At 44.2% G+C, this 23,460-nt stretch overlaps 1 protein-coding gene across 1 annotated transcript; it reads left to right on the top strand.

Moving 5' to 3' along the window:
• The first annotated feature begins 180 nt into the window (after positions 1 to 180).
• kif26bb (kinesin family member 26Bb) lies at positions 181 to 23,442 on the top strand. The gene is made up of 14 exons (XM_062551355.1): positions 181 to 219; positions 2,509 to 2,883; positions 6,414 to 6,490; positions 8,041 to 8,224; positions 12,318 to 12,503; positions 13,979 to 14,072; positions 15,179 to 15,441; positions 16,101 to 16,266; positions 17,105 to 17,249; positions 17,544 to 17,703; positions 17,892 to 21,171; positions 21,497 to 21,666; positions 22,446 to 22,596; positions 22,831 to 23,442. The coding sequence occupies exons 1-14, from the start codon at positions 181 to 183 to the stop codon at positions 23,028 to 23,030; spliced, it is 5,490 nt and encodes a 1,829-aa protein (XP_062407339.1). The 3' UTR covers positions 23,031 to 23,442.
• Positions 23,443 to 23,460: the final 18 nt, after the last annotated feature.

Raw genomic sequence — 23,460 nt, 5'->3', positions numbered from 1 at the left:
GCAAGAGATCTAATGTAAGTGTAACTGGCTCATGATAGATTTTTTTAATGATCAACGTGGCAAATATATTTATTCAAAACATAAACAGATCATTTCTATGTACAGTATTTATATTGGGCCTTCCTCTCATTTTTGTCGTGGGGGCGAAATATTTCTTGCAATGCAGCTCTGGTTTCACCCATGGGTTTCGCCGTAGGAAATCACTACATCTTTAACCAGGTAGGTAGGCAGTGTCATTCTTGAGAAGGAGGCACAGAGCCTATTCTGTGATTATAAGCCCGCGCAAAGATAAGAAAATAACTTGTGCCAATTATAAAGGCCAGTCACCTTTTTTGTTGCTAATTTCATAGTTGTTCTTGATTCTTTAGCAGTTAGAGTATCTGTCCATTCACCATAAAATCCCTCTCTCTCACACAAACGGGCCACACAGTCCTAGACTAGCTATGAGTACATTAATGTGCCTCGGACCGAACCAAATCAGCCAGTCGAAGACTGCGGGTGAGTCCAGACCATCTCCCATGATCACAGAAGGCATATGGGAGCACTTTACTAAATCATGTTTAGGCTACTAGATTCCTACAATAAAGAGACAAAATATCTTCACCTTTTTGCTGATGCCCAGAACATAATAATTACCACCCAATTGCTGACGAGGTTTTACTTAGCCTACTGAACCACTCTGGTGGTCACCGATATATAATCAATCGTTAGATGGCGCCCTTCATCAACTGAACTTATGTTCGATAACTCGTGAATCATAAGAGAAGAATAGACCATGCTGCCAAGCCCTCTATACATGGATTATGACTACGGATGAGATGTTATTTTTCTGGAGAGCTATGACTTTGAGGCGACAACATATCGTTCAGAGTGTTTTTTTCTGTTCTTACAGTGCCGTTTCAATACCTTTCACACAAGGAGTTTTTTTTTTTTTTTTTTAACTTTGGACTACTGCATGTAGGACACTAGGATTTGAAGATGTAGTAGGCTAGTCTACGGAGAGAATTATTGGCTGACGTGTTGTGATGGTAAGACAGATCCAAAGCTACGGACACTAGTTCTGAATTCGCGCGTGGTCTCTACACGCACCTGAATTACGCACACTCGGCACTATACGCATAAGAGTTTAATATGATGACGGACAATCAAAAGGTGGATGATATATAAGGATCAACCAGGATTATAATGTATTAAGTTTCCACCGCTGTTTTTACCTTTGGTGTGAGGATGCTTAACCTTCATTTGCGCGTCTGAAGCGGGAGCAGAATGGACTTGTATTTATTGTAGAGAGAGCGTTATATTTAATCGGTGCCTTAAATATTTGTTTTGCGATGACCTCTCCTTTTGAGGATAAGAGTGGACCGTCTCAGATTTCCCGCGGCAGAAGATATGGGGTTAGTATGATTAAATATTAATATTTCATTGATTTTCTAGTTTAGATGAAGTCATTCACGTTTTATCCAATGCCGCATGACGATTCTTTAGTATCTGATCTGTGCGTAAAGAGTAATTACGGCGCATTTAAATCCGCGGAATTAATATAATACAGGGGTATGATTACTTTTCACAGCTAACAGATGACCAGCCAGGCGGTCTGTCTCGCGGGAAACGGTGCCAAGCAGCCCCGGAGACTGCTTACACTGAGCGTCCCTCCCCCGAAGGCGCTGGTTCCACAAGTGACACGCACGGCGCTCCATCCGTGCGATCCGGTTTCTCCACGCTGGGCTCTCTGGTGGCATCATACCCTCCTGGGATCACCGAGTCGCCTTGCTCAGTCACCGTTTCCACTGGTTACGGCACACTGTCTCCCGAGTCGAGAAAGAAAAAGTCCCTGGATTATGATCATGTTTTGTGTGACAGCTGTGTCTCACGTTTACATGTATTGAGAAGACAAGCACTAAGGTTACTAATTCACAACAAGGTAGGCTGAGACACTCACTCCTCATTCTGAATCAGGTATTTTCGTTGCTTATCAACTGCTACAATGTGCGGGAGGCCCAATAAATGTACTTCATAGTCATTGTGAAAAAATAACTGAAGGCGTTTTCATAATTCCTCACCCTTAGCCACTTGAGAACAACCTCGAGTCCATATGTCTTGTCTCAAAGATTCATTACAGATATCTGGACGCATGTGGTTTCTTTCCCTCTTTTTTCCCCTCTGAAAATGAGTTTCAATCGATTTGTAGCTCCTGCAGCTAGGACGTGATTCATTCGTACCGACTCTTATTCAGCCCTCGTTACTGGGAAGAACAAATGCCATAGCCTGCAAATAGCACCCAGAAAAAGATGTTCATGAACTAGAAAAACACTATGATTGGCCCTAAGTGGATTCTGTTAGGCTATTCTACTGCTTAATATCTCTAATGTAGCCTATCTATTTGCATTAATAGCTCTGATTGATGTCTTTCTACATTAAGTCAATTCATATGTTATAATTAAAGCAGACTGAATAAAAGCAAGATAACAAATCGGATTCAGAAGATCACTTTTATGTGTGCAAATGTAGGACTCTGAGGAGGCCAGCGTGGTGCCACTCTGTGCCATCGAGGCCTGGTATGAGAGTGACGGCCAGTGTGACGTCTGTGCCACCAACCTGAGGCAGCTGAAGCAGAAGGCTTTGCGCACAATCCTCACCCAGGAGCAGGCCATCTGGGCCCGCGATCCCTCTCCTGGCGGCCTCTCCTCCCCCCGCCCCCCAAAACGAGCCCCAGGCCCTAACACCCTACCCAGGACCTCCAGTCCGCGCGCCAGCGCTGCCAAGCCTGTGCCGAAGTCCAGCGGTCAGGGGAAGGGCACGGGTACGGCGGGGCAGCCTTGTCTGGAGGCTCAGTGGTCTGGGTCAACGCTTCAAAGCAATGGAGCCTCTCTGCATCGCCACCAGGTGAAAAGCCATTGGTTTTTTTCTAATTAGATTAAGCAGGAAAGTGCTGAAGTGGTGTTAACGAGGAGAGGTTGAATTTGCTGACCCATATTCATCACTGTACTTTACTGTACAAGCACACACGCACAGGCAGTGAGAGCATGCATATTGGAAGTTTGCCAGAAGTTACAAATACCAGTAGTTAGATAAAAAACATGACATGAGAGTTCTCATAAAAAATAATGATCACCTCTTTCAGTAATTGACTGGTTGTTACATGTAATATGTAAATGAATATAAACAAAAAAGTTGTCTCACACTAATGTGATTTGTACTGCATGCTAGTACATCAATTCTTCTCACTGTTTTTTTTCTCCTTTTGACAAAATGGGGCCTACTGTACCTTTAACAGTTATAAATCACCATAGAAACCAGGAGTATAGCATCAAGGTCTATTCAACCCATTCAAATGAATAGAGAACAATGTGTGGTTTTCTTTTTAAAAACATGCAACAAAGACTGTTGTGAACACATGTCAGAGACTGCTGTTTTTGGAGCAGAGCCTCTGTGCAATGAAAGCATAAGACAGGGTATTGTAGTGCCTTTGCCACAGGGGGAAAACCATTATCGGCGGTCAGACCTGAGGGGAGGTTGACCCCTGGTGCCACGCATCACGTCATGGCACTTGAGAGATCATTTTACGGGCGTTCTGAAATACACCCCAGCACGTGCCGGGCGCGCATATGTGTCTGTCAGGACAGTGATTCACGGTCAGCTATCAGGGCCGATTAAATCTGACATGGACACATTACCCAGACGTTGCTAATGGAGAAAGGTAGTCAGAGATTTACCTCCCCTCATAAACCAGTCTCTTTAAAAAAAATATAGAATAACAGATAAAAGGAAGAAACGAAAAGCCTCGATCAATATTCTGGTAATATTTAATGAGCAGTGAAATATTCATTCCCTTGCCGGGGAGCAGGGGGTGCGGTAAATAAACATGATATCAGGGATGGTTCACACACGAGTGCCTTGGGTTGGGTTGGAACCGGCACACGGGGGCCTGTGTGTGTGTGTGTGTCTCTGCGAGCGGCGCCGAGTGCTCGGTGAAGTGATCACTGTCGTGTGGCGACACACATGACGCTGGTTCGGTAGCAGATGACACCAAACAGGGGCCCTCATGGCGCCCGAGCCCCATTTGTTTGTGCAAGCGGTGGCCTCGCGCGGCTGCCGAGAGCCTCTGCATGGGCACGGTGGTTGATTAAGGGGGACTCTGATGAAATTTGCGCGCCTGGGGGACGGCAGTGTGCCATCGGTCTGACCGACGCACTCCAAGCTGCCAGGTGGACGAGGGCCCACGCAGGGCTGGAAAGCAAGAGAGAGAGAGAGAGAGGCAGGTTAGAGGGGCCGGGGAAAGACAGTAGGGGTGGAGATGGAGCTTGGACGACAGAGGAAGTGCCTTGGAGAGGACTGGGTGGAGGGAGAGAGAGAGAGAGAGAGAGAGAGAGAGTCAGGGAGAGAGGGAGGAAGGGAGAGAGAGCCAGAGGGAGAGAGGGAGGGAGGGAGAGAGAGGGAGAGAGAGAGAGAGAGGGAGAGAGAGTCAGAGGGGGAGAGAGAGAGAGAGAGAGAGAGAGAGTCAGAGAGAGAGAGAGAGGGAGGGAGGGAGGGAGGGAGAGAGTGAGAAGACATTAAAGATTTTCTGATTTATGATGAATTATCATTATACACGGGGTGAAGGGTGAGGCGACAAAAAGAGGTCAGAAATGGCTATGAGAGACAGATTGAGCATCACATCACACACACACACACACACACACACCAATACGGCCAAACACAAATATTGAACCCAGTCCAGTAGAGCTGATAAACCACTATTCTGTAGTAGATAGGAGGGAGAGAAAGAGGTCACAAATGGCCGTGGCAGACGGATTGTACATCACACACACACATACACACACACACACACACACACACACACACACACACACACACACACACACACACACACACACACACACACACACACACACAATCACACACACTTTCGTACACACACACAGACAGAGAGAGACAGAGAGAGAGAGAGACACACACACATGCACAGACAGACACACACACACACACACACACACACACACACACACACACACTCAAACCCTGAAATTAACCCAAAGAGCTGGGCAAATGAGTGAACCCAGTCCAGTAGAAGGAGCTCCTAGCGTCCTCTCCTCTCATTCCAGATGGCAGTGTGGCCCCAGGGCTTCTCCCGAGCCCTAATTGGCATCGCTGCATGGGCTCAATGTTTTTCTTTTACCATTTTACCTCTTATGTTATTTTTATATTGCTTTTTTTTTTTTTTTTTTGCTTCGTATTTTTATGGCGAAGGCAGGGACAGTGCTCTCCGAGTTCCTAGATGAAACATTGATGAGACATCGCTCTGATGTGGAGTCGGCTACGAGGGGACTGATGTTCTGGCTCTCGGTGTTTACTCAGGGAGGGGGGTGGGGGTGCGTGGTTGTGGTTGTGGGGGTGGGGGGTGAGAGGAATCTGATGCTGTTATGTGGCCGGGTGAAGTGACAGAGAACAGCGGACGCTGACCCTCGGCTCACAGGCGGTCCCTGAAGCAGAGTAGTGCAACACTACACTCAGAGTGAACTTCTGTTGCCACAGGATGTGTGTGTGTGTGTGCGTGTGCGTGTGCGTGTGCGTGTGCGTGTGCGTGTGCGTGTGCGTGTGTGTGTGTGTGTGTGTGTGTCTGTCTGTCTGTCTGTCTGTCTGTCTGTCTGTCTGTCTGTCTGTCTGTCTGTCTGTCTTTCTGCCTGTCTTTCTGTGTGTGTTTGTTTGTGTGTGTGTGTGTGTGTGTGTGTGTGTGTGTGTGTGTGAGAATGTGAGTGTGTGACTGTGTGCGTCTGTGTGTGCAGCCGCTCTCTGCTGAGTTCAACGCAAGGCTATGACTGTATGTCGGCGTCTGAGTCACCTCCTCACACAGCAGACTTCATAGCATCATATTAGCTGATGAGCCCGCTGTCCCACAGACCTCCTGCTCTTAACAGCAGCCGCATCCCCATGTGCTTCCGGCCATATGTAGAGCTTCATCGTCAGTGGCACGGCTGCTGCCGTCACATTTGCATCCAGCCATTATCTCCAGTTTATCAAGTGACCCTATTCTGGAATGTGGTGCCACACGTCATAGTAGTTGATTTGTAAAGAATGTTCAAAATGTTTTCAGTCATTTGGATTAATGAGCATAGACATGGAGTGTCAGGAGTGTGAATGGCTGAAATAACGGTGTCACAATATTTAGATTTGAGCCATTTCTGACAAATCGGACTGAAGAATCTGGCCATTTGTTTGCTTCAGGGTTTCTTTCAATCACACCACTGTTGCTCAGTCATAAAGCTTGTCTTTTCATCCAGAGGATCAGTGAAGACAATAAATGTTACCACAACTACTTGTACTATCAAGGAATTGGACCATTGATGAGAGCATTAGCATACTTAAATCGTTGAACTCCTGGAGTCAGAGATCATTTCTTTGTTCCTCTTCCACAGATGCCCCAGTCCACAGCTGCCACCCCTGGAGCCACAACCCCCACAGCCACCTCCACAGCCGTGGCCTTCTTTGTCAGGTAAATGGCGGCACGCCCAGAGAGGGGTGGGGTGGGATGGGGATGGGGATGGGTCGAGGGTGTTGTAGCAGTTGTATAAATCTACCTTCTTCATCAGAGGAGTCCACACCATTTAACTTCGTCCACAGATGTTTTTTGTTACATTTTGTGACATTTGTTGGACGAAGTTAGATTGGAAGACGTAAACAATCCAAGCCTACACTTGGACAACAACATGCCATCCAACAGAGATGCTTGTGTTTTTTTGTCATGCCATTTCTGATAGCTGTGAGAAGCCTGTTAAGTAGTCCGTTTGTTGCCAGTCTCTTGGAAAAAGGCAGTAGCAGCAGCAGCAGCAGCAGCTGCGTGGAACATGTCTGGCAAGACAAGGACAAATATAGGACAGGAATTCTCGATTTGGACGTCACCTAGGCAGTCGGGAGAGAGAGCTGTGACGACTGGGACCTGCCAAGTTTTGAATGAAGTCATTAAAAAGCTGCAAATGCAAATGGCACCCGTATGGTTCGCTATCGTCTTGAGGAGCAGCGGCGACACGCGTGCGTGTCTTTCTCCCAGACGCTTAATTAGCCTCGGTGGCGTGCCGTGTCAGCTGCGTTCACACCTCACCCGCCTCGCAGGCAAGTGGCGCAAGTCTCCGAGGTGACACGTGAAAATGAGGGGTGTTTGCATGGCACTGGCACTGACTTTTCCTGTCAGAGAATGAAAGACAGGAACAAAGACAAGCAAAGGTCTTATGTCTTTACACAGGGACAGATTGGCATGTCATTGGTCGTGCATGATGGCTTTTTAATCAGCTTCGAGAGAGACAGAAACAGTGCGAGACTTTGGCTTTGTTGTTCATGCACTGTTTGAACTCAGTGCTCGAAGCAAGACATTCCACATTGCATCTAGAAAAAGGATCTCATAGTGTTCTAATCTGTGGTTGTTAATGGTCCTGTCTATACAGACATCTGTAAAGTCAGTGTGGTTTTATAGCGAGCTTAGCCATTACTTGATCACTTTTATTCAGTCATTGTGGATGGGCGAATCACACTAAAAGCACTTCTTCCTACTTAATCAGTTCAATTCCCACAGTTTCTGCTTTGAAAATCAATCAATCAGGTCCAGAGTGAGTCGTCTCTCAGCCAATAAGGGCTAAAATGCTATTCTTTTGCTCTCGGCTGAGATCAATTCTGTTGTAATATGCTTTGTGAAAGTGCTTTTAGTGCAATTGTGGAACCTATGGTGTTGTAGTGGAAGTGAATAGTGAGCTAATTCCTGTGCTACTGAGCTGCCGAGAACTGGTGCCTCAAAGACTCACAGTCTAATATGGGAGTGAGACGATGGCCAGTGATTCAACTATAACGCATGCTGTTTAATTTTTCAGCATATAATCCATCTCAGCTGACGGCTGATCACGAGCGGTGCACTTAAACCTTAATCCAGGCGTTGCTTATGCATCATTGCTTTTACGCATCATTGTGGCGGCGCCTGACTTACTCATCTCTTTCACTCTCTCATTCACATATCTCCCTTCTTTCTTCTCTTTCTCTCGCTCTGTCGTCCAACAGGGCGGTGCAGAAGCTCAACCTCTCCGGCCGCAGGAAGAAGCCATGCTCCGCCCTACCCTCCGGCGTGGACGCCCCGTCTCGCGTCACCGACTTCTGCGGCCTCCTACTGCGCTCCCCTCCCCTGGTCCCACGCCATCTGCTCCTGGCCTCCACCCCAGGGAAACCCACCCCAGGCACTGGCAAGGTAGGCAGACAGAACCCCCCACCCCCACCCTCGCCCACGCCCACCACACCACACCCCCTCTGGTATGCCATCACTGCAAGTCAGAGCTGGTGGTGGTGGTGGTGGTGACTTGCAGAAATGCTAAATGGATTGAACCTTACAGTCACTGAGGCCCTGAAGTGACCCATAAAGAGATGACCGTTCAGCATCCCGCGGCTTTGAACTTTTACATTAGCGGTGCTCGAGTAGAAAACGTTATCGACCCGCAGCCCGCACTCTGAGGTTTCCTCACTTTCGCTCTCAACGCAGCCCATGCACACACCCACACACCCACACACCCACGGCCACTTCCATTCAATTTGGTGAGAGACTTTCATTTAAGTACAGTAGACGCTCGCCGACATAACGCCAGCCCGTGATATGTCATTAAAGTCTCAATGTCTTCCGTGCCTTTTCTCTTGAGAGGCGGGGGGAGGAAAATCAATTAGCTTTAATTGAGGCGTTCCCTCCGTCCGTTCTCTGAGGCGCACGCATTAACAGGGATCATCTTGGGTTTCACCTAACAGCTTTCCCGGTCGCACCTGATCGGGGGGGGGAAGGGCAGTCGGTGCACTCATCCGTGAGTAGTGTCTCGGCGCAAATGGATTCTTAAATAATTCAGCTCCCATACAATATGATTTGACAGACAGGCACTGGGTTATGTGATAACACTGGAAGTTACAGCTACTGCTTGCGAGCTCCTGAGGAGATGTCACCTCTGACTGTGGTGATGTGCTGCTGAAGTCATCAGCATTCTAGCACAGTTCCACCTGTGTGGGGGTAATGGCTCACTATCAATCTCCACTTGGAGCTGGAGAGTGGGACATTACCTCATACTCCCAACTCCATGCTATTGGCTGAGAACATTTGACTTTGTTTCCACTCTGTGTGCTTTGTATGCGTTTGCAGTCTGCTCTGCAAACATATTTAATTTGTTGCTGTGTTTCGCTGAAATTGTGTAAATGTTAATTGAAACATTTAATGTGCAATCCTGGGTCGAGATCAAGATTCTGTCCACGAAGAGTGTTGAAGTTGAATGGGGTTTTCATAGAGGGCTAGCAACACAAAGAGTCTCACTTAGTACTAGGACTGATGTGGGGCATTGTGGTGATTTTCTGAACTCGATGACCTCAATTCCATACCTTTGTACACAACCCACATGGTGTTGCTCAAGAAGAATGTGAACATTTTAATGACAAGTAATTGTGCTTAATCACTTAGCCTTTCTGTAAGTTCAGCATAATAATGGACCAGCACTGATTTAGGCTGTAAAATGGTAAAGCATAGTTATTGGATTTTAACACCAGTAGACATTGTTGATGATAACCTACTATTCAAATTGCTGGTTAGAAACTGTGAAATGGCCAGTGCATTGTTGTGTGTCCGTATTTCAATTTTGTTTTCATTGTTTGATCGTAAAATGTACCCTGGCAGTTAAGATCATGCTGCTCAGAAATGTTCGGTCTGGCTTTTGCCATTTCCAGCCATAACAATTAATAATTTAATGATAGTAATTTAATTATTTAGCAACATTTTCCCATGTTAGGTTAGCAGTCCACTGCGCTGTCAGATCAGCCTGGTATGATGTGTTGTTTTTCTTGTTTGACGTGTTTAGCTCTGCGTGTCTGCATGTTATGGCTACTGATTATGGTTATTGTTCTTAGCATACGCTTTTGTCCAAAGAAATCACAATATAGTCATTTCCCGCATATAAGCCGCATTGTGTATAAGCCGCAGGACAGTGTAAAATGCAAGTTACAGTAAAAGAAACAATACCGTATTATCACCATATAAACTGCCTCCCCTGTATTTACCTCATAGCGGAAGAAATTGAGCAAAATCAATGTATAAGCCGCGGCTAATAGTCAGGAAATTACGGGTAGTTAAAATGAACAGTAAACAATTTTAAAAAGTTGGTATGCCTACGTTGAGCAAAGTAGTAATATAACAATAATAGCAATAAAAATGGCAAAAATCAATAATGAAAATGAAAACATAAATATTCAAACCATAACTTTAATAATGAATTCATTAAATGTAAGCTGAACAGATAAGTCTTTACATCCCTTTTGGAAAAGCCCCAAACTATCACTGGAACGTAGAGCAGCAGGCAACTTTTTTCACCAACGAAGAACCAGAGAGGAAAAGAGTCTTGAATTTGACCTCTTTTAGCGTTAATGGCTGGTCCACACAGCAGACACTCATTGGAGGACCGCAGTGGGCGTTTGGGAATGTAGAGCTGTATCATGGAATTCAAATAGCAGGGAGCAGATCCAGTAAGTGAGGCCAGAGTGAGGGATTTTAATTTCATTCTGGCTGCTATAGGAAGTCAATGGAGAGTTGCTAAGAGAGGAGTTACATGTGTCCTCTTTGGCTGATTAAAGACCTGGCATGCTGCAGCATTCTGAATCAACTGTAATGGTCTCACTACAAAAGCAGGCTGGCAGGTCAGCTCGTTAATAAATGGCAGTAGTCCAGTTTGGCCTGTACAAGAAGTTGTGTGGCATCTTGTGTCAGATAAGGTTTAATCGTTCTCATTTGGGAAAAGATAAACCGATATGATTTTGCAATGGAGGCTACATGGTTGATATAATCATTTTCATTGGCTTGCGTGGCACTGCAATTGCTAGAATTCCAATGAAATGGCCACGCTGTAACCAAAATCAATCATGGAGGTGGTTCAACATATTGAGCATGTTGGTAACAATAGCAACAATCAAAGACAATCAAAGTCTGCTACTAGAAGGCAAAACTATAGGCTATGTAGAACCCTTCATGAGAGGGTGCCAAGAATCTGCAAGTATTCTTTTGTAAGATGAGGAGAAAATCAATGGCAGACCATTAAATTGTTGCTTGCATTATAGAGACACATGATCATACAGAACAGAACAACAGAAAGAAATGCAAATGTACCGTACACAAACAAAAGCATCAAAACAAGACATTTTAATGACAAATGTCCATGAGTCAGGTTGCAGTGTTGGACCAAATGTGTTGGAAAATGTTGCATGGCTTGACTGACACAAGCTACTGTTAACTATAGGCATGCAGGCTTTGATTCCAGCGATGGGTGTAAGTACAGGCAAATCAAAGCGTCAACACGTCACATCATCTTCTTATGTCTGATTCCATCTTCCCTGGAGCCTGAGCTATCAGAGGCTTTTCCCTGTAAAGATATGTCACTGCCTCATAAGGCTTTCTTGTAATCTCCCTGGTGTGAAAGTGGTGCCTGTCACATCGCTCTGGCATTTAGCATAGCTGGGATTAGCTTTTCCCCTCCAATATTTCCATGACTGATGATTGCAATCCGCATTTAACTGCCTACACTAAACCCCCATACTACTAAGCCATATGACATACATAGTATTTGAGTGCATCATATATAGTAGTCACAATAGTAGAGAAAATAGAGAACTTCTAACTGATCAAATGCACTACATCAGTGAAAGTTTTTGTTACAGCTGTTATTGTCTAAGTAATAGTGAAGGGTTTTATTTTGTATTTTTATGTTCAGTAGCACCACTTATGTTGATAAAATACACAATAAAGTGAAGAGTGACGTAAATAATCTTAATTTGGTTACGGTAAATAGAAATTGAGTGCACAGTGAAGAGCATGAGATTTCAAGGTCTTAGTGGGAGTGTGTCTAATGGAAATAGAGAACATCAGCAAAATCCCAGAGATTAAGAGATTTAAGTTACTTAATTGAGCACTATTTGATGAACAACTGTAACTTTTGCCAGATAGATCCATGTCACATTAGTTTTGAAAAGCTTGTTGAGACCTGTGTGAGACTACTGATTCGCTAAAGATTTGACTTTGTGTATCTGTAACAGATACTGTGGATGCTTCTAAGAAAGGATGACATATGACATTTTCACCTCAAATAATCACAACAGTGGAACATACTTGAAATAAATGCTTTTTTGTTATTGTCTCATTTTTTTTACATAAATAATAATATTTGTAACTTATTTTTGTCAAACTAAATTGCGAGGTTACCTTTTAAATGATCTATAGACGATGTGCTGTGTACATCTCCTAATTCTCATAATAATTATGTTTGTTTCCAAAGGGACACGTGAAGGTCATGTTAAGGGTAAACCCGGTGGTGGACTCCTGCCTCAAACTAGACAGTCGCAGAAAACAGGTCACAGTACTGGACCCAATTACCCATAATCCTCAGCAGCAGACCACAGCCTCCAAGGTCACCCCAAGGTCATTCACCTTTGACGCCGTCTTCACTCCAGAGTCAATGCAGGTCAGTGGGGTTTTGTTATATCTGTCTGCTGACCAGAACTAATGCAGAACCCAGCCATGGCATTCATATATACCCATCACGGATGCAAGCCCCATGTTTGCCATCAACCCTTCTCTCTTGATACAGACTCTAATTCTGAAATGGAATTTCATTAATGTCATTGTTGGAGATTTGTCAAGATGGCATAATGGATTTTACCATTTGTGATTTTGAAGAGTGATTTATCACTTTTGAATGCATGCCACCCATCGAGTTCAGCTAAAGGATAGAAAACTGTTGGTGCTAAAGCATTTAATATATCAACGTGACAGTTATTCTACAATCCCTATTAACTTAACTTATTAGTGGATAAATCAAGTGCTTTGAAGTAGGGCAACCTATAATTACAGTCAAATCTGCCATCGCACAAACAAAATGCGCCGTTTAGATAGAGGATTTTCCCCTCAAATTTTGCCTACTTCTTGCGCTTAAGAAATACAGTAGTCTGACCAATTGAGTACATGGTTGACAAATTCTATTTATCAGCCTCTGCCACAACATGTAACTTAATTCACAAAAACATTTAGTGCTAGAAAGACAAAAAAAAAGGCTTGTCTAAGAGACTCTACCTTAAAATTCAATTTAGATTAGAGATCTGTCTGGAGATCTAGGCCAGAGATTTTAGACTGGCGGTCATACGCAATTGGCAGAATTGGCTCTGCATTGAAATTCTGACCAAGTGCACTAGCTGGATAGAGTAGTGTTCCATAGCTTTTCACTTGTCAATGTTTTATATGGTGTGTCATATGACTCACGCCAATTTGATTTAGAGGGCACCAAACAAACAACTGGCATTCATATTCAGCGCATGCTTTTATCAAAAGTGCTTTAAGGTTCTGTTTATGCATACATGCCAATACTTCAGCTTCTCTTGAAAGTGGAACTTAAGACCTTGATGCCATCATGAAATGTCCTTGAGTAAGGTTAAGTTAGTGCAGGACACGCATACAGATACATATAACAAAAAGGTTCTTCATAGCTTTGAACAGTTCCAAGGCCTATCTTTGTTGACTGAGAATATTTTTGAAGAGTGAAGGATTCTGTGAAGAGTTCTGTACAGAGGCAAAGTCCTTCTCACTGTCCAGTTAAACAATCGACAGACCTTCATTCCACTGTTCCACTGTTTTTTTTTTGTTGCTCACTTTATGCATTATAAATGAATGAGATCTCCATGAATATGTAGTTATTTTCATAACCAATGAACTGTATATCTCCAATTTGTCTTTTTTATACAAAATCAACAAGTTCAATTCATATTAAATTGCATGGTGTGTGACAGAAGTACACCATCAGAGAATTTATTTTCCCCACATGAATGTTTTTTTTTTTTTTTGATAAAAATGTCTGTCTGCAGACTCATTTTGCATTGAACTGTCAGTAAAATCAATATGTGTTGAGGCCCATGTTAAGTATATAACGTCTGCCATGATCTCCAGGGAGAGGTGTGTGAGAGTGCTCTTCCAGGGCCCCTCCAGGCTGTCATGAACGGAGCCGACGGATGCATCATCGGGTTTGGACGAGCCGGGACGGGTGAGTGAGGGACAGCTCTCTCTCTCTCTCTCTCTCTCTCTCTGTCACCTCACTCTCTCTTTCTCTCTCTCTCTTTCCATCTATCTATCTATCTATTATCTATCTATCTATCTATCTACTGTATGTACCTATTTACAGTATCCATATTTACAGACCCCATTACACTGAGAGTAGCTGTGTGCCATTCTCATCTAATATAAAACAGGGAGATTCCTCTAACTGTCCCCATTTTCCATGACATGAGTGTTTAAGTGTGTTTGAGTGCCCCTCACCCCATTACGAGCCTCAGCGCTCAACGTCTGCCATGGGCCAGCATATAAATAAACAGCAGATTGATCAATTATGCATTGGCTGTTGTTCTTAAGGGGTTCCGCTCTTACCGGGTTTATTTAGTCCAAAATGCACCTGAGACCCGAAGGCTGAGCGGTCCCAGAGCCTGATGGCCCGGGCGTAAATGGACGCGCATGGAACCCCAGGTCTCAGGAGTGGCCGTGACACCATAGGTCACCGCGGAATCCACGCAACATACAGGCTGTTAATAGATGCTTTTGCTAAAATAATGAAAGCATGATGGCAATTTCTCCTCCATGCTCCTTCGGCTCTCCCCCTGTATTACATCACTGGCCATTAGCCTGATTGAATCAGGCGCCCTCAGCATAGGGTCTTGGTCCCGTGCCAGAAGACATAAATCTATTTAAATAGAGGGGGCTATGAGTATGAGTAATGGCAAAGTGGGGCACTTTTCAAATGCCGGTGTGTTTCGATAGGAATGGGAGTATGGGTTGTTTGCAAGTCTCGTGGTTGTGGTTAAAAACAGAGACCTTTCTTTATATGTCTCCAAGGAAGGGTATTCATCCATTATGGTTCCATGCGTGTCCAAGGGAGAGAAACGACTTAAGAGTTGCCTCTCATGTAGTTTGCAAATCAATATTTCACAATATTTTCAGCCAGCAAACAGCCTGAACCAAAACAAAAACTGGAAGAGACCTCCGTCTGGTTTAGTTAGTGCAACTTGCTTTGGGATGGGCAACCAAGCATGAGTTTTTCAAATCCAGTGGAAATGGAAAATGTTTTTTTCTTTACCCCCTCTGTTCTGCTTTTGGCAGGAAAGTCCTACACGATGACGGGGAAAGACGACTCGATCCTGAGCCTAGGGGTCATCCCCTGTGCCATCTCCTGGCTGTTTAGGCTCGTTAGCAAGAAGAGGGAGAAGACCGGGGCAGAGATCTCTGTGTCCATCTCGGCCACTGAGGTCTGTGGGAAAAATGAAGTCCTCAGGGACTTGCTATCCACTGAAGACATGAGTAATTTTGGCAATGGCCAGAAACCAGGCATTTGCCTTTGTGAGGACCCAGTCAGTGGAATACAGGTATGGAGAAAAATGTCCAGGATATCAAAGAACATTAAGCGTCTTCTTCGCATATATAGGATATGCATCGTCATTGTGTGTTTATTTCTCTTTCTTTTTTTTAATCCACGTCAATGTGCTTTGCTGCAGCTAAAATATTAAACTTCTTAACAAAGAGAGTGATTAATGTTTGTTGAATATATAACAACTCTTTCAAGGCTCACCAAAAGATTTATTTATGTTGCTTAATTTAGCAAAGAGTGCTAAGGCATTACTCAAATGAACTGTGCACTGAGTAAGGCATTCATTATATCAGCATATAAGCCTCCCCCCCAGCAGGCAATGAGCGCATTTGCATTCATGGTTATTTTGCTAATGCTTTCATCTGAAGCAACAAGGAGCACAGTGAAAGCGTTTATTTTAGTTTCTTGGTAATTAAATACACAACCTTGATGGTTAGTCGTATCCTTTAAACAAAGGGCTACATACTTCAATGAATATGTGATCAATGTTATTGGATTATAATTCTAAAGTAATTCAAGCCTTTATGGGCAAATAGTAAAGATGATATTTAGTTTGAGGGTTTCCAAATGAGAAACGATTTTAGAATTATCACTGATATTCTATCACTGCTAGTCATGATAATTGCTTGATTATATTTCTAAATTATATTCACACAGCTTATGAACCACAGTGTTGTCAGTGCACCCATGGCGGAGAGAGCTGCCTCCCTAGTGGACGTTGCCCTCTCCTCTCGCAGCGGGAACAGGCCTGGAGTCAGTTCTCACATGTTCTTCACCCTGCATGTCCAACAGCAGCACAAGCAGGGCCCCACCAAAGACGCTGGTGAGTGTGTTGCACATTCCCCTCCGGCATATATTACAGTGTGGAGTCCCAGCAGATTCTCTGGGGAAGTCTGTAAAATGAGATGCCTTCAAGGTTCTCAGGGAACCCACTGGTGAAGGGATGTTTTCATATTCCTTTGATCGTTCTGTGGGTGTGGATGGTGTGGCAAGATTGAAGCATCATTATCTGCCCTTGCCGAGATGCGTTTGTCAGAACGGTGTGATTTTTTTGAAGCCTTCACGATGAACCTCGGTGCACCTTATAATCCAGCATACTTGGATCTCTGTTACCTTCTGTTGCTCCTTGCACATCATGTGAAAATGCTGGAGATGCATATTCTGCAGCTCTAGGCATGTTTCTTGTTTATTTTGCAACCCCTCAACATTTCCTATTACTGATTCGATTTGATTTGATTCCCTGTATGTGGGTTATTACCTTAGGTTACTTCCTGACTAGATTAGGAGGTTACTTTGGCTATGTTGAAAAAAGAAAACTGACCTCAATATTTTTCAAAAGTAACCAGGGGCTGTCTGTGGTATCAATTTGACCTATTCCTCTACAACCATGTCCTGAAGTTGAATTGGATTCAAACAAAATTACCGTCTGCCAGTTTGTTTTCATAACCTTAGTACCTCAATGACAAAAACACAACTAAATGCCTAACCTCACCAAATATATCAAAGCCTTGATGTGCGCCCCAAGCAATAACAAAAAGGCTATACCAAAATACGATGTTGTTTTTCAGTTGCTTGTTTTTCACACTTTGCTATTTTTCCTGTCTCATATCATATCCCTCATTCCCTCTGATCCCCTCTTTTCCCTCTTTTCCATGTTTCAGTGTGTGGAGGCCAAAGCAGGCTGATCCTGATAGATCTGGGAAGTTGTGTGGAGGAGCACAGTAAGAACATGGCCCAGCTCTCCTTCCCTGAGCTCAGCAGCGTTGTGTTGACACTCCTTAGAGGAGGCAAACAAGTCCCAAACAGGCATGCTCCGTTTGCTCATTAAGTTAAATGTTTCAATATCCTGTTTCCTGGTTAACTGTGTGTGTGTGTGTGTGTGTGTGTGTGTGTGTGTGTGTGTGTGTGTGTGTGTGTGTGTGTGTGTATGTGTGTGTGTATGTGTATGTGTGTGTGTGTGTGTGCAGGATTCATAGTCAAGATGCATTCATAGTTATAACAAGTTATAAAAAGTACATTTAATACATTATATAGTATAAGAAAAATATCAGTAAGCTGAATCATACATTAATGGCAAACTCTTTTAAAATGGCTTTACAGGAATAGTAAGCTGACCATGCTCCTGCAGGAGTCTCTAGGGAACGTCAACTGTCAAACAACGGTCATTGCTCATGTTTCCGGATCTGCAGAAAGACTTTCGGATACTCTCTCTACATTACAGATCATCGCTCGTATTCATAAGATGCAAAGAAAAGCCAAGGTATTGATCAGTGGGTGATAATAATGTTTTGATGTTATAGCTAATATGTTTCAATAAATATTCAGGTCGGATAAATAATATAGCAATAAATAGCATCATAAAAAAACTTGAATATTGATTTTTGGCAAAAAAAATTAATACAAACTAGATGCAAATTGATGTTGCTGTGAAACTACTCTCTCCAACAGAAATCAAGGTCCTCTTCACCAAGTGAGAGAAGTGTTCGTAAAGAGAAGAAATTGCTCCAGGAGACCAAGCTGAGAGCGTTCCACTCCACTGGCACTCTGGGCCCAGATGTGCCAACACCAAAGCTTTTCCGGGATAAGGAGGATCGCTCTGGGAGTGACCTGTCCTGCGATACTGTCATTCATGTAGATTCTGATGGATGCAACACTGACGTGAACAAGAAGCCCCAGGAGTCCATATCAATAATCCCATCTTTGCTCAAAAGCAAGACTGTAGAAATAACAAACCCCTTGCAAGCTCTGAAACAGCGCCCCCAGAGGACATTCCTGAAAGACTTTCGCCTCATTCACCGGTCGCAAGAGGAGAAAGAAACAAAAATGTCAGCGACCCAAGAGGCAGAGATGGAATATTTCAAGTGCAGCACATTTGCAGAGCTGCAGGAGCGTCTGGGATGCATTGATGGAAGTGAGTTGATCAGCCAGGGCCAATCAGCCGAGACCGTGGGGAAAGTACAACCTTCGCCAGAGGCCAAAAAAGGGACAGAGAAGACTGAAATAGCCAATCCTGTCCCCTCTGTACAGGAGAATACAGAAGGAAATGGCTACAGAGCAGCTTGTGAGACAAAAACTATTGACACTGACCTCATAGATTCTTTTCAAGGTGATCCTACAGGTAACAAGGAGATCCCCAGTGACACACCACTGGCAGATAACCTGGGGAATCCTGCTGACAGCAGAAGCCAGACGAGTGCTTCAGATTCTGATCAGTGCTTCGCTGAGCTTGATATGACAAAGTCTCAAGGACAGTCCTCAGATGAGTCGTTGCTTCACCCCGAATACAGGATCTCTCCTATTGGCAAGAGTTCCTCAAAATCCTCCTCCTCTGGTTCGTCATTGTCCTCCTCCTCCATGTCTGCTAGCACAGACTCGCCCATCACTCTGACTGACGCCACTCCCCAGCTGTCTGCTGAGGTTCAGAGAGAGATGAGGGCCACCATAACGGTGACCGTCCAGCAGCCCTTTGACCTGAACGGGCACGACGAGTTGGTGTACACTGTGGTGGAGGAGGTCACCATCAGTGGCATGGCTGAGAAGGGCAGACCAACCAACGTCATCAGTTTCAGCGAGGGAAGCTCTCTCCAGGCCTTGACCACAGGTTCGCTGCCAGTCAGGATTATTAGCAGTGTTAGCGAGGATGCTAGCATGCAAGATTCCTCAACCAGGAATGGGGCGCTGGAGAAACAGCCCCTCTTGGCATCACAGGAAAGATATGAACTCACATCTAACCAGGTCTCTTCCAACAAACCTGAGACTCATGGTGTACATCCTGGTGCTAGTGTCGAGGGCTTTTACCAGCCCAGCAATAGAGAACTGGAGAACCAGACAGAAACTCAGTCCAGTATGGCCTGTGAGATGGCCCAACATGCCAGTTGTTCTTTGGGAAATGCAGGTGGCAAACCTAGTCTAGAGAAATTGCAATGTGGGTACACACCTTCTCAGGATCTTTGTAAGAAAAAACTAGAGGTTATCAAGGAAATGCCTTCACCAGCCAAAAGTATGGATAATCCCTGGAAAGCCTATAACCAAGATGTCATCTCCAATAACTATACACCAACATCGAGTGTTCATCAAGGAATAGTCAGGCAAACAGATGTTATGTCAGACAGCAACTTTCAAAACTCAATCCAAAATGATGCCAAGAAATCTAAAGACCTTGATATTAACATGTTCCCCAGCAGGACTAGTGGCTATCACAGTCCTATTCAAAATGAGGCCAAGAAATGCAAGGACAAGGATGTCAATGTGTGCTCCAGCAGGGTTAAACTTGATCAGAAAGTCTCTGGGGTGACCAGAGATCCCACCACGGAGTTCAGACCGGAAAAGAAAGCAACTGTCAAGAACTGTCAACTGTCAAGTCAGTTAAACAAACATCCATCCTTTAAAGGTGAAGCCATCATGTCACCGTCCTCAAGAAGAAGGCTGGTGGATGCTTATGACCTCACCAGATCAGAGAGCCTCAATTCCAAACATCACAGAACAGCCAGCTTACCAAGAGCTTGGCATAGTCTGGACCAAGAGGATGGCTTTGAGGATGATTACCCGACAAGTACAGCCAAAGACTGTAAGGTTATAGGAGAGGCAATGTCCACTCCATGCAGTCCTGGAGACACTTTGGAGAGAAGGCATGGTCGTACCAAACAAGGAATATTTGCAAGAGCCAAAGAAAACTTTTCAACCGGGAGGAGGGATAGCCCAGATCAAAAGAGAAGAGCCAGCAGTCAATCCAGTCTGCCTAGGAGTCCAGTATTACACCAAAAGTCATCATTTCATTATGCAGCTCCTGATGATTCCTGCAGAAGGAAGCATATCAAGTCCCCCATTGAGGAAAGCAGTAAACTATTCAGTGCAAAACTGGAGCAATTGAGCAGTAGGGCTCCTAATGGAAACACATCACGGTCAGAATTTTCAGACTATTATTTTTCAGAACAGGACAGTTTTATGACATCCACTGAATCTGTGGAGTGCTTTGAGAGTGATTCTACTTTGCCTAGAGCTAGTAGAAGTGGCAACAGGAGATACCCAAAGTTCCTACCTATGGATGACCAAGATGCAGATTGTAGTATATCGGCATCTAGAAGCAGTCTGTCCAAAGCTTCAGCAGTTAGCAAGCTAATGATGTCCAGTTCAAAGCCAAGCAGAAGCTCAACATCCGGGGCCAAAACTATGAACCTCACCACCAAGTCTCTGAGGCAGTCATTCAGGAGCTCAAGTTTATCACCAGATGGAACAAGCTCTGGTCATGGCTCATGGTCAACCCAGTCACTTTCCCGAAGCCAAGGTTCTAGCTTTTCTGCTAAGTCCTCCATTAAAATCATGAATGGCAGGATCACTGAGCTTCTTCGGGGAAATGGAGATCCCATCTCTGGTGCAGACCAGGGTGGCTCTGAACACAAAGAGAAGGGAGCAGCAAAGGATGACGAAAACCTCCCCTTGCCTTCACCTTACAGCAGGGTCACAGCTCCACGACTACCCAGCCACGGCAGCGGCCACGCTAGTGACACTACGAGCATTCTAAGTGGCGAGCTGCCTCCAGCCATGGGCAAGACCTCTTTACTGTGCAACCGCAACAGTGTTGTGAGCAGCGGATATGAGAGCTTGATGAGGGACAGTTCAGCCACAGGAAGCAGCATGTCCATCAGGGAGTCCACCAGTGACCACAGCTGCACTCACAGCTTGGCCAGGAGCGGCAGGAGCTCCAAGAGGAGGAACAACAGCACAGCAGGTTTGTGATTGCTGGCATTTTTACTGGGATTTTGACAAAAAAAAAAGTTTGACAAAATGTATTATTATTGCCATTAATAGTGGTCACTGAGCAATCTTCAAAGTGCTTTTAAAAAAAAAAAAAAACCCTGAAATGTACGCATCTTTCTGGCAATTTTACTGCCATTTACTGTTAGCTCTCTCTGACAAAATTTGATGTCAGTATAAGTAAATAAATATATATTGTTGCCGTAAACAATCATTGACAAATCTTTAAAGCTCTTTTTCACAATAAATTATGACTTGCTGCGTAACCAATAATCTGAAATCCTTTGTTGGATCCCCAGGGACTAGTCAGAGACGTCCGTCACAGGAAACCCTTCTGTCGTTACGGCGATCAACCAGTGGCCCCCGAGTGCGCTGGGGTGACCGGGGTGCAGCTGACTCCTATGAGATTAAAGTCTATGAGATTGACAATGTCGATTGTTTGCAGAGAAGGGGGCTCTCTAGCAACCGAGTAAGTCCTGTGAAGCTTCTCAATTTATTGCCAGTCAGGGAGTTGTAATGATGGTGGTTAAGGGCAGTAGTGCAACTGAATGTTGCAGCACAAATATGTTTTCTGACTTGTCTGGACCGCTACTTGCCACATTATCATTTAATTGCATCTAATTCTGAGTGTGGAGCTGAACTCCAGTGGATGACAGTTTGCTACAGAGCTAGTGGTCTGGAAGAGCAGCAGGCCTAATCATAATGTGCCACATTGGACCATTTTTCTGGTCATGGATTTAGTCTTGGGAAAAATTGGAGTGTAGCATAGTTGCCATTCAAAAATATATTTCAATTCAGTAACTCAACTATATACATAATTAGGATGGTGATTGAGGAGATTAAGCCATTTTTAGTCAACATTTGTTCAGCATTATGGGTATAATTTGTCATTAATAGTAAGATATCTATCTATTATCACATGCAAATATGTCAGATGTTTGGGCCAAAGAGAGGATATGCAAGTGCATGCAACACAAAATGATGAGTTTCACAACTCTGACTTCAGATGCCTAGGGTGTGTGTCAGTTTTGCTTCAGTTGCAAGAGTGTAAGAGACTTTTTCTCCGGGTTATAAGTTCATGCAGTAACATTAGAATGACTGTAGGCTATACAAGACTGACAGGGGCTGATGAAGGGGGGGGGGGGGGGAGAATCGGAATGTTATCTCAAATGGACCAGTCACATTATTGATTAGCAATATGTTTCATATTACATGAAAGGTAGACATCAGCTCTCTGTTTTACCCTAGGGTGTGGCTTGCTTCAGTGCTAAGCTGAAGTTCCTAGAGCACCGTCAACAACGGATTGTGGAGTTACGGTCGAAGTACAACCATTTGAAGAGAGAGCTGGAGCAGGCAAAGCAGTACCTTATGCTGGACCCAGAGAAATGGAGTCAGGAATGTAAGTGATACTTAGGAGTAGCAGCTCTTTGCATCTGTTCTACTTGTTTTAAGCCTCTTTATTGCTAATCATCACTACCTTACTACCTAATTCAATCTTGTCAATCAAAATCATACAAGCCTATCAGATTCCATTATTGATTGATTAACCTAAAGTTAAATTACATTAAATCTCTAATTCATTCAATGATGTTTATGTATGTCATGAAATCTACCTTTACCTCTGCTATTGCAGTTGACCTTTGGCAGACATTTGAAGTGGATTCCCTGGAACATCTTGAGGCCTTGGAGCTGGTCACAGCCAGGCTGGAAAGCAGACTGAACCAATGCAAGGCTCATACCATGATGGTGACATGTTTCGATGCCGCACCAAAGCGTCGACAGAAAAGAACAAAGAGACATCGGCCTTCGCCAGACCAAAAGGGATTCCTGTGACTCGTGTATGCTGCAGACTGTTTGTGACATCTTAATCAAAGACGCTTGGACACTTGATGATCAAAGACACTTGGATCTGGCTACTGATCATCAGTGACATGAATGCCACTTTGATAGTACCAACTTTAAAAGATTGCTCAATTTTTGGTGCTAATCCAATCAAACTGGATTTCTAATGCCATAGTACCTTTGAGACCAACTGAGACTGTATAAAAGTGTATTTTTCATCCTTCAAGGACAATCTATTTCTCTCTACTTGACTCACGCTGTTAGGGTCCACTTAAGGCCGTGTCTTTAATTGAAAAAGAGGTGAAGGGTTGAGTTCTATAAAATGATTTCAAAAGGCAACAGGTCACTGCATTTGGAACCTTTCCTGCACCACATAAGATTCTTTTGTACAGTAAACTGACAAACAAACTTTTTATCTCTC

Source organism: Sardina pilchardus, chromosome 12, assembly GCF_963854185.1.
Source record: "Sardina pilchardus chromosome 12, fSarPil1.1, whole genome shotgun sequence".
Classification (NCBI taxonomy): Eukaryota; Metazoa; Chordata; class Actinopteri; order Clupeiformes; family Clupeidae; genus Sardina; species Sardina pilchardus.
Note: the sequence above shows the minus strand (reverse complement) of the source record. Positions and strands in the feature narration are given on the sequence as shown.

What these genes read in the sequence shown, in the direction of transcription:
- kif26bb (XM_062551355.1), top strand. Translation starts at nt 181, where the DNA reads ATGGGTTTCGCCGTAGGAAATCACTACATCTTTAACCAG. An exon ending in CCACCCCAGGCACTGGCAAG is followed by an intron (nt 8,225 to 12,317) that starts GTAGGCAGACAG and finishes TTGTTTCCAAAG; the next exon opens with GGACACGTGAAGGTCATGTT. An exon ending in AGAGAAATGGAGTCAGGAAT is followed by an intron (nt 22,597 to 22,830) that starts GTAAGTGATACT and finishes CTGCTATTGCAG; the next exon opens with TTGACCTTTGGCAGACATTT.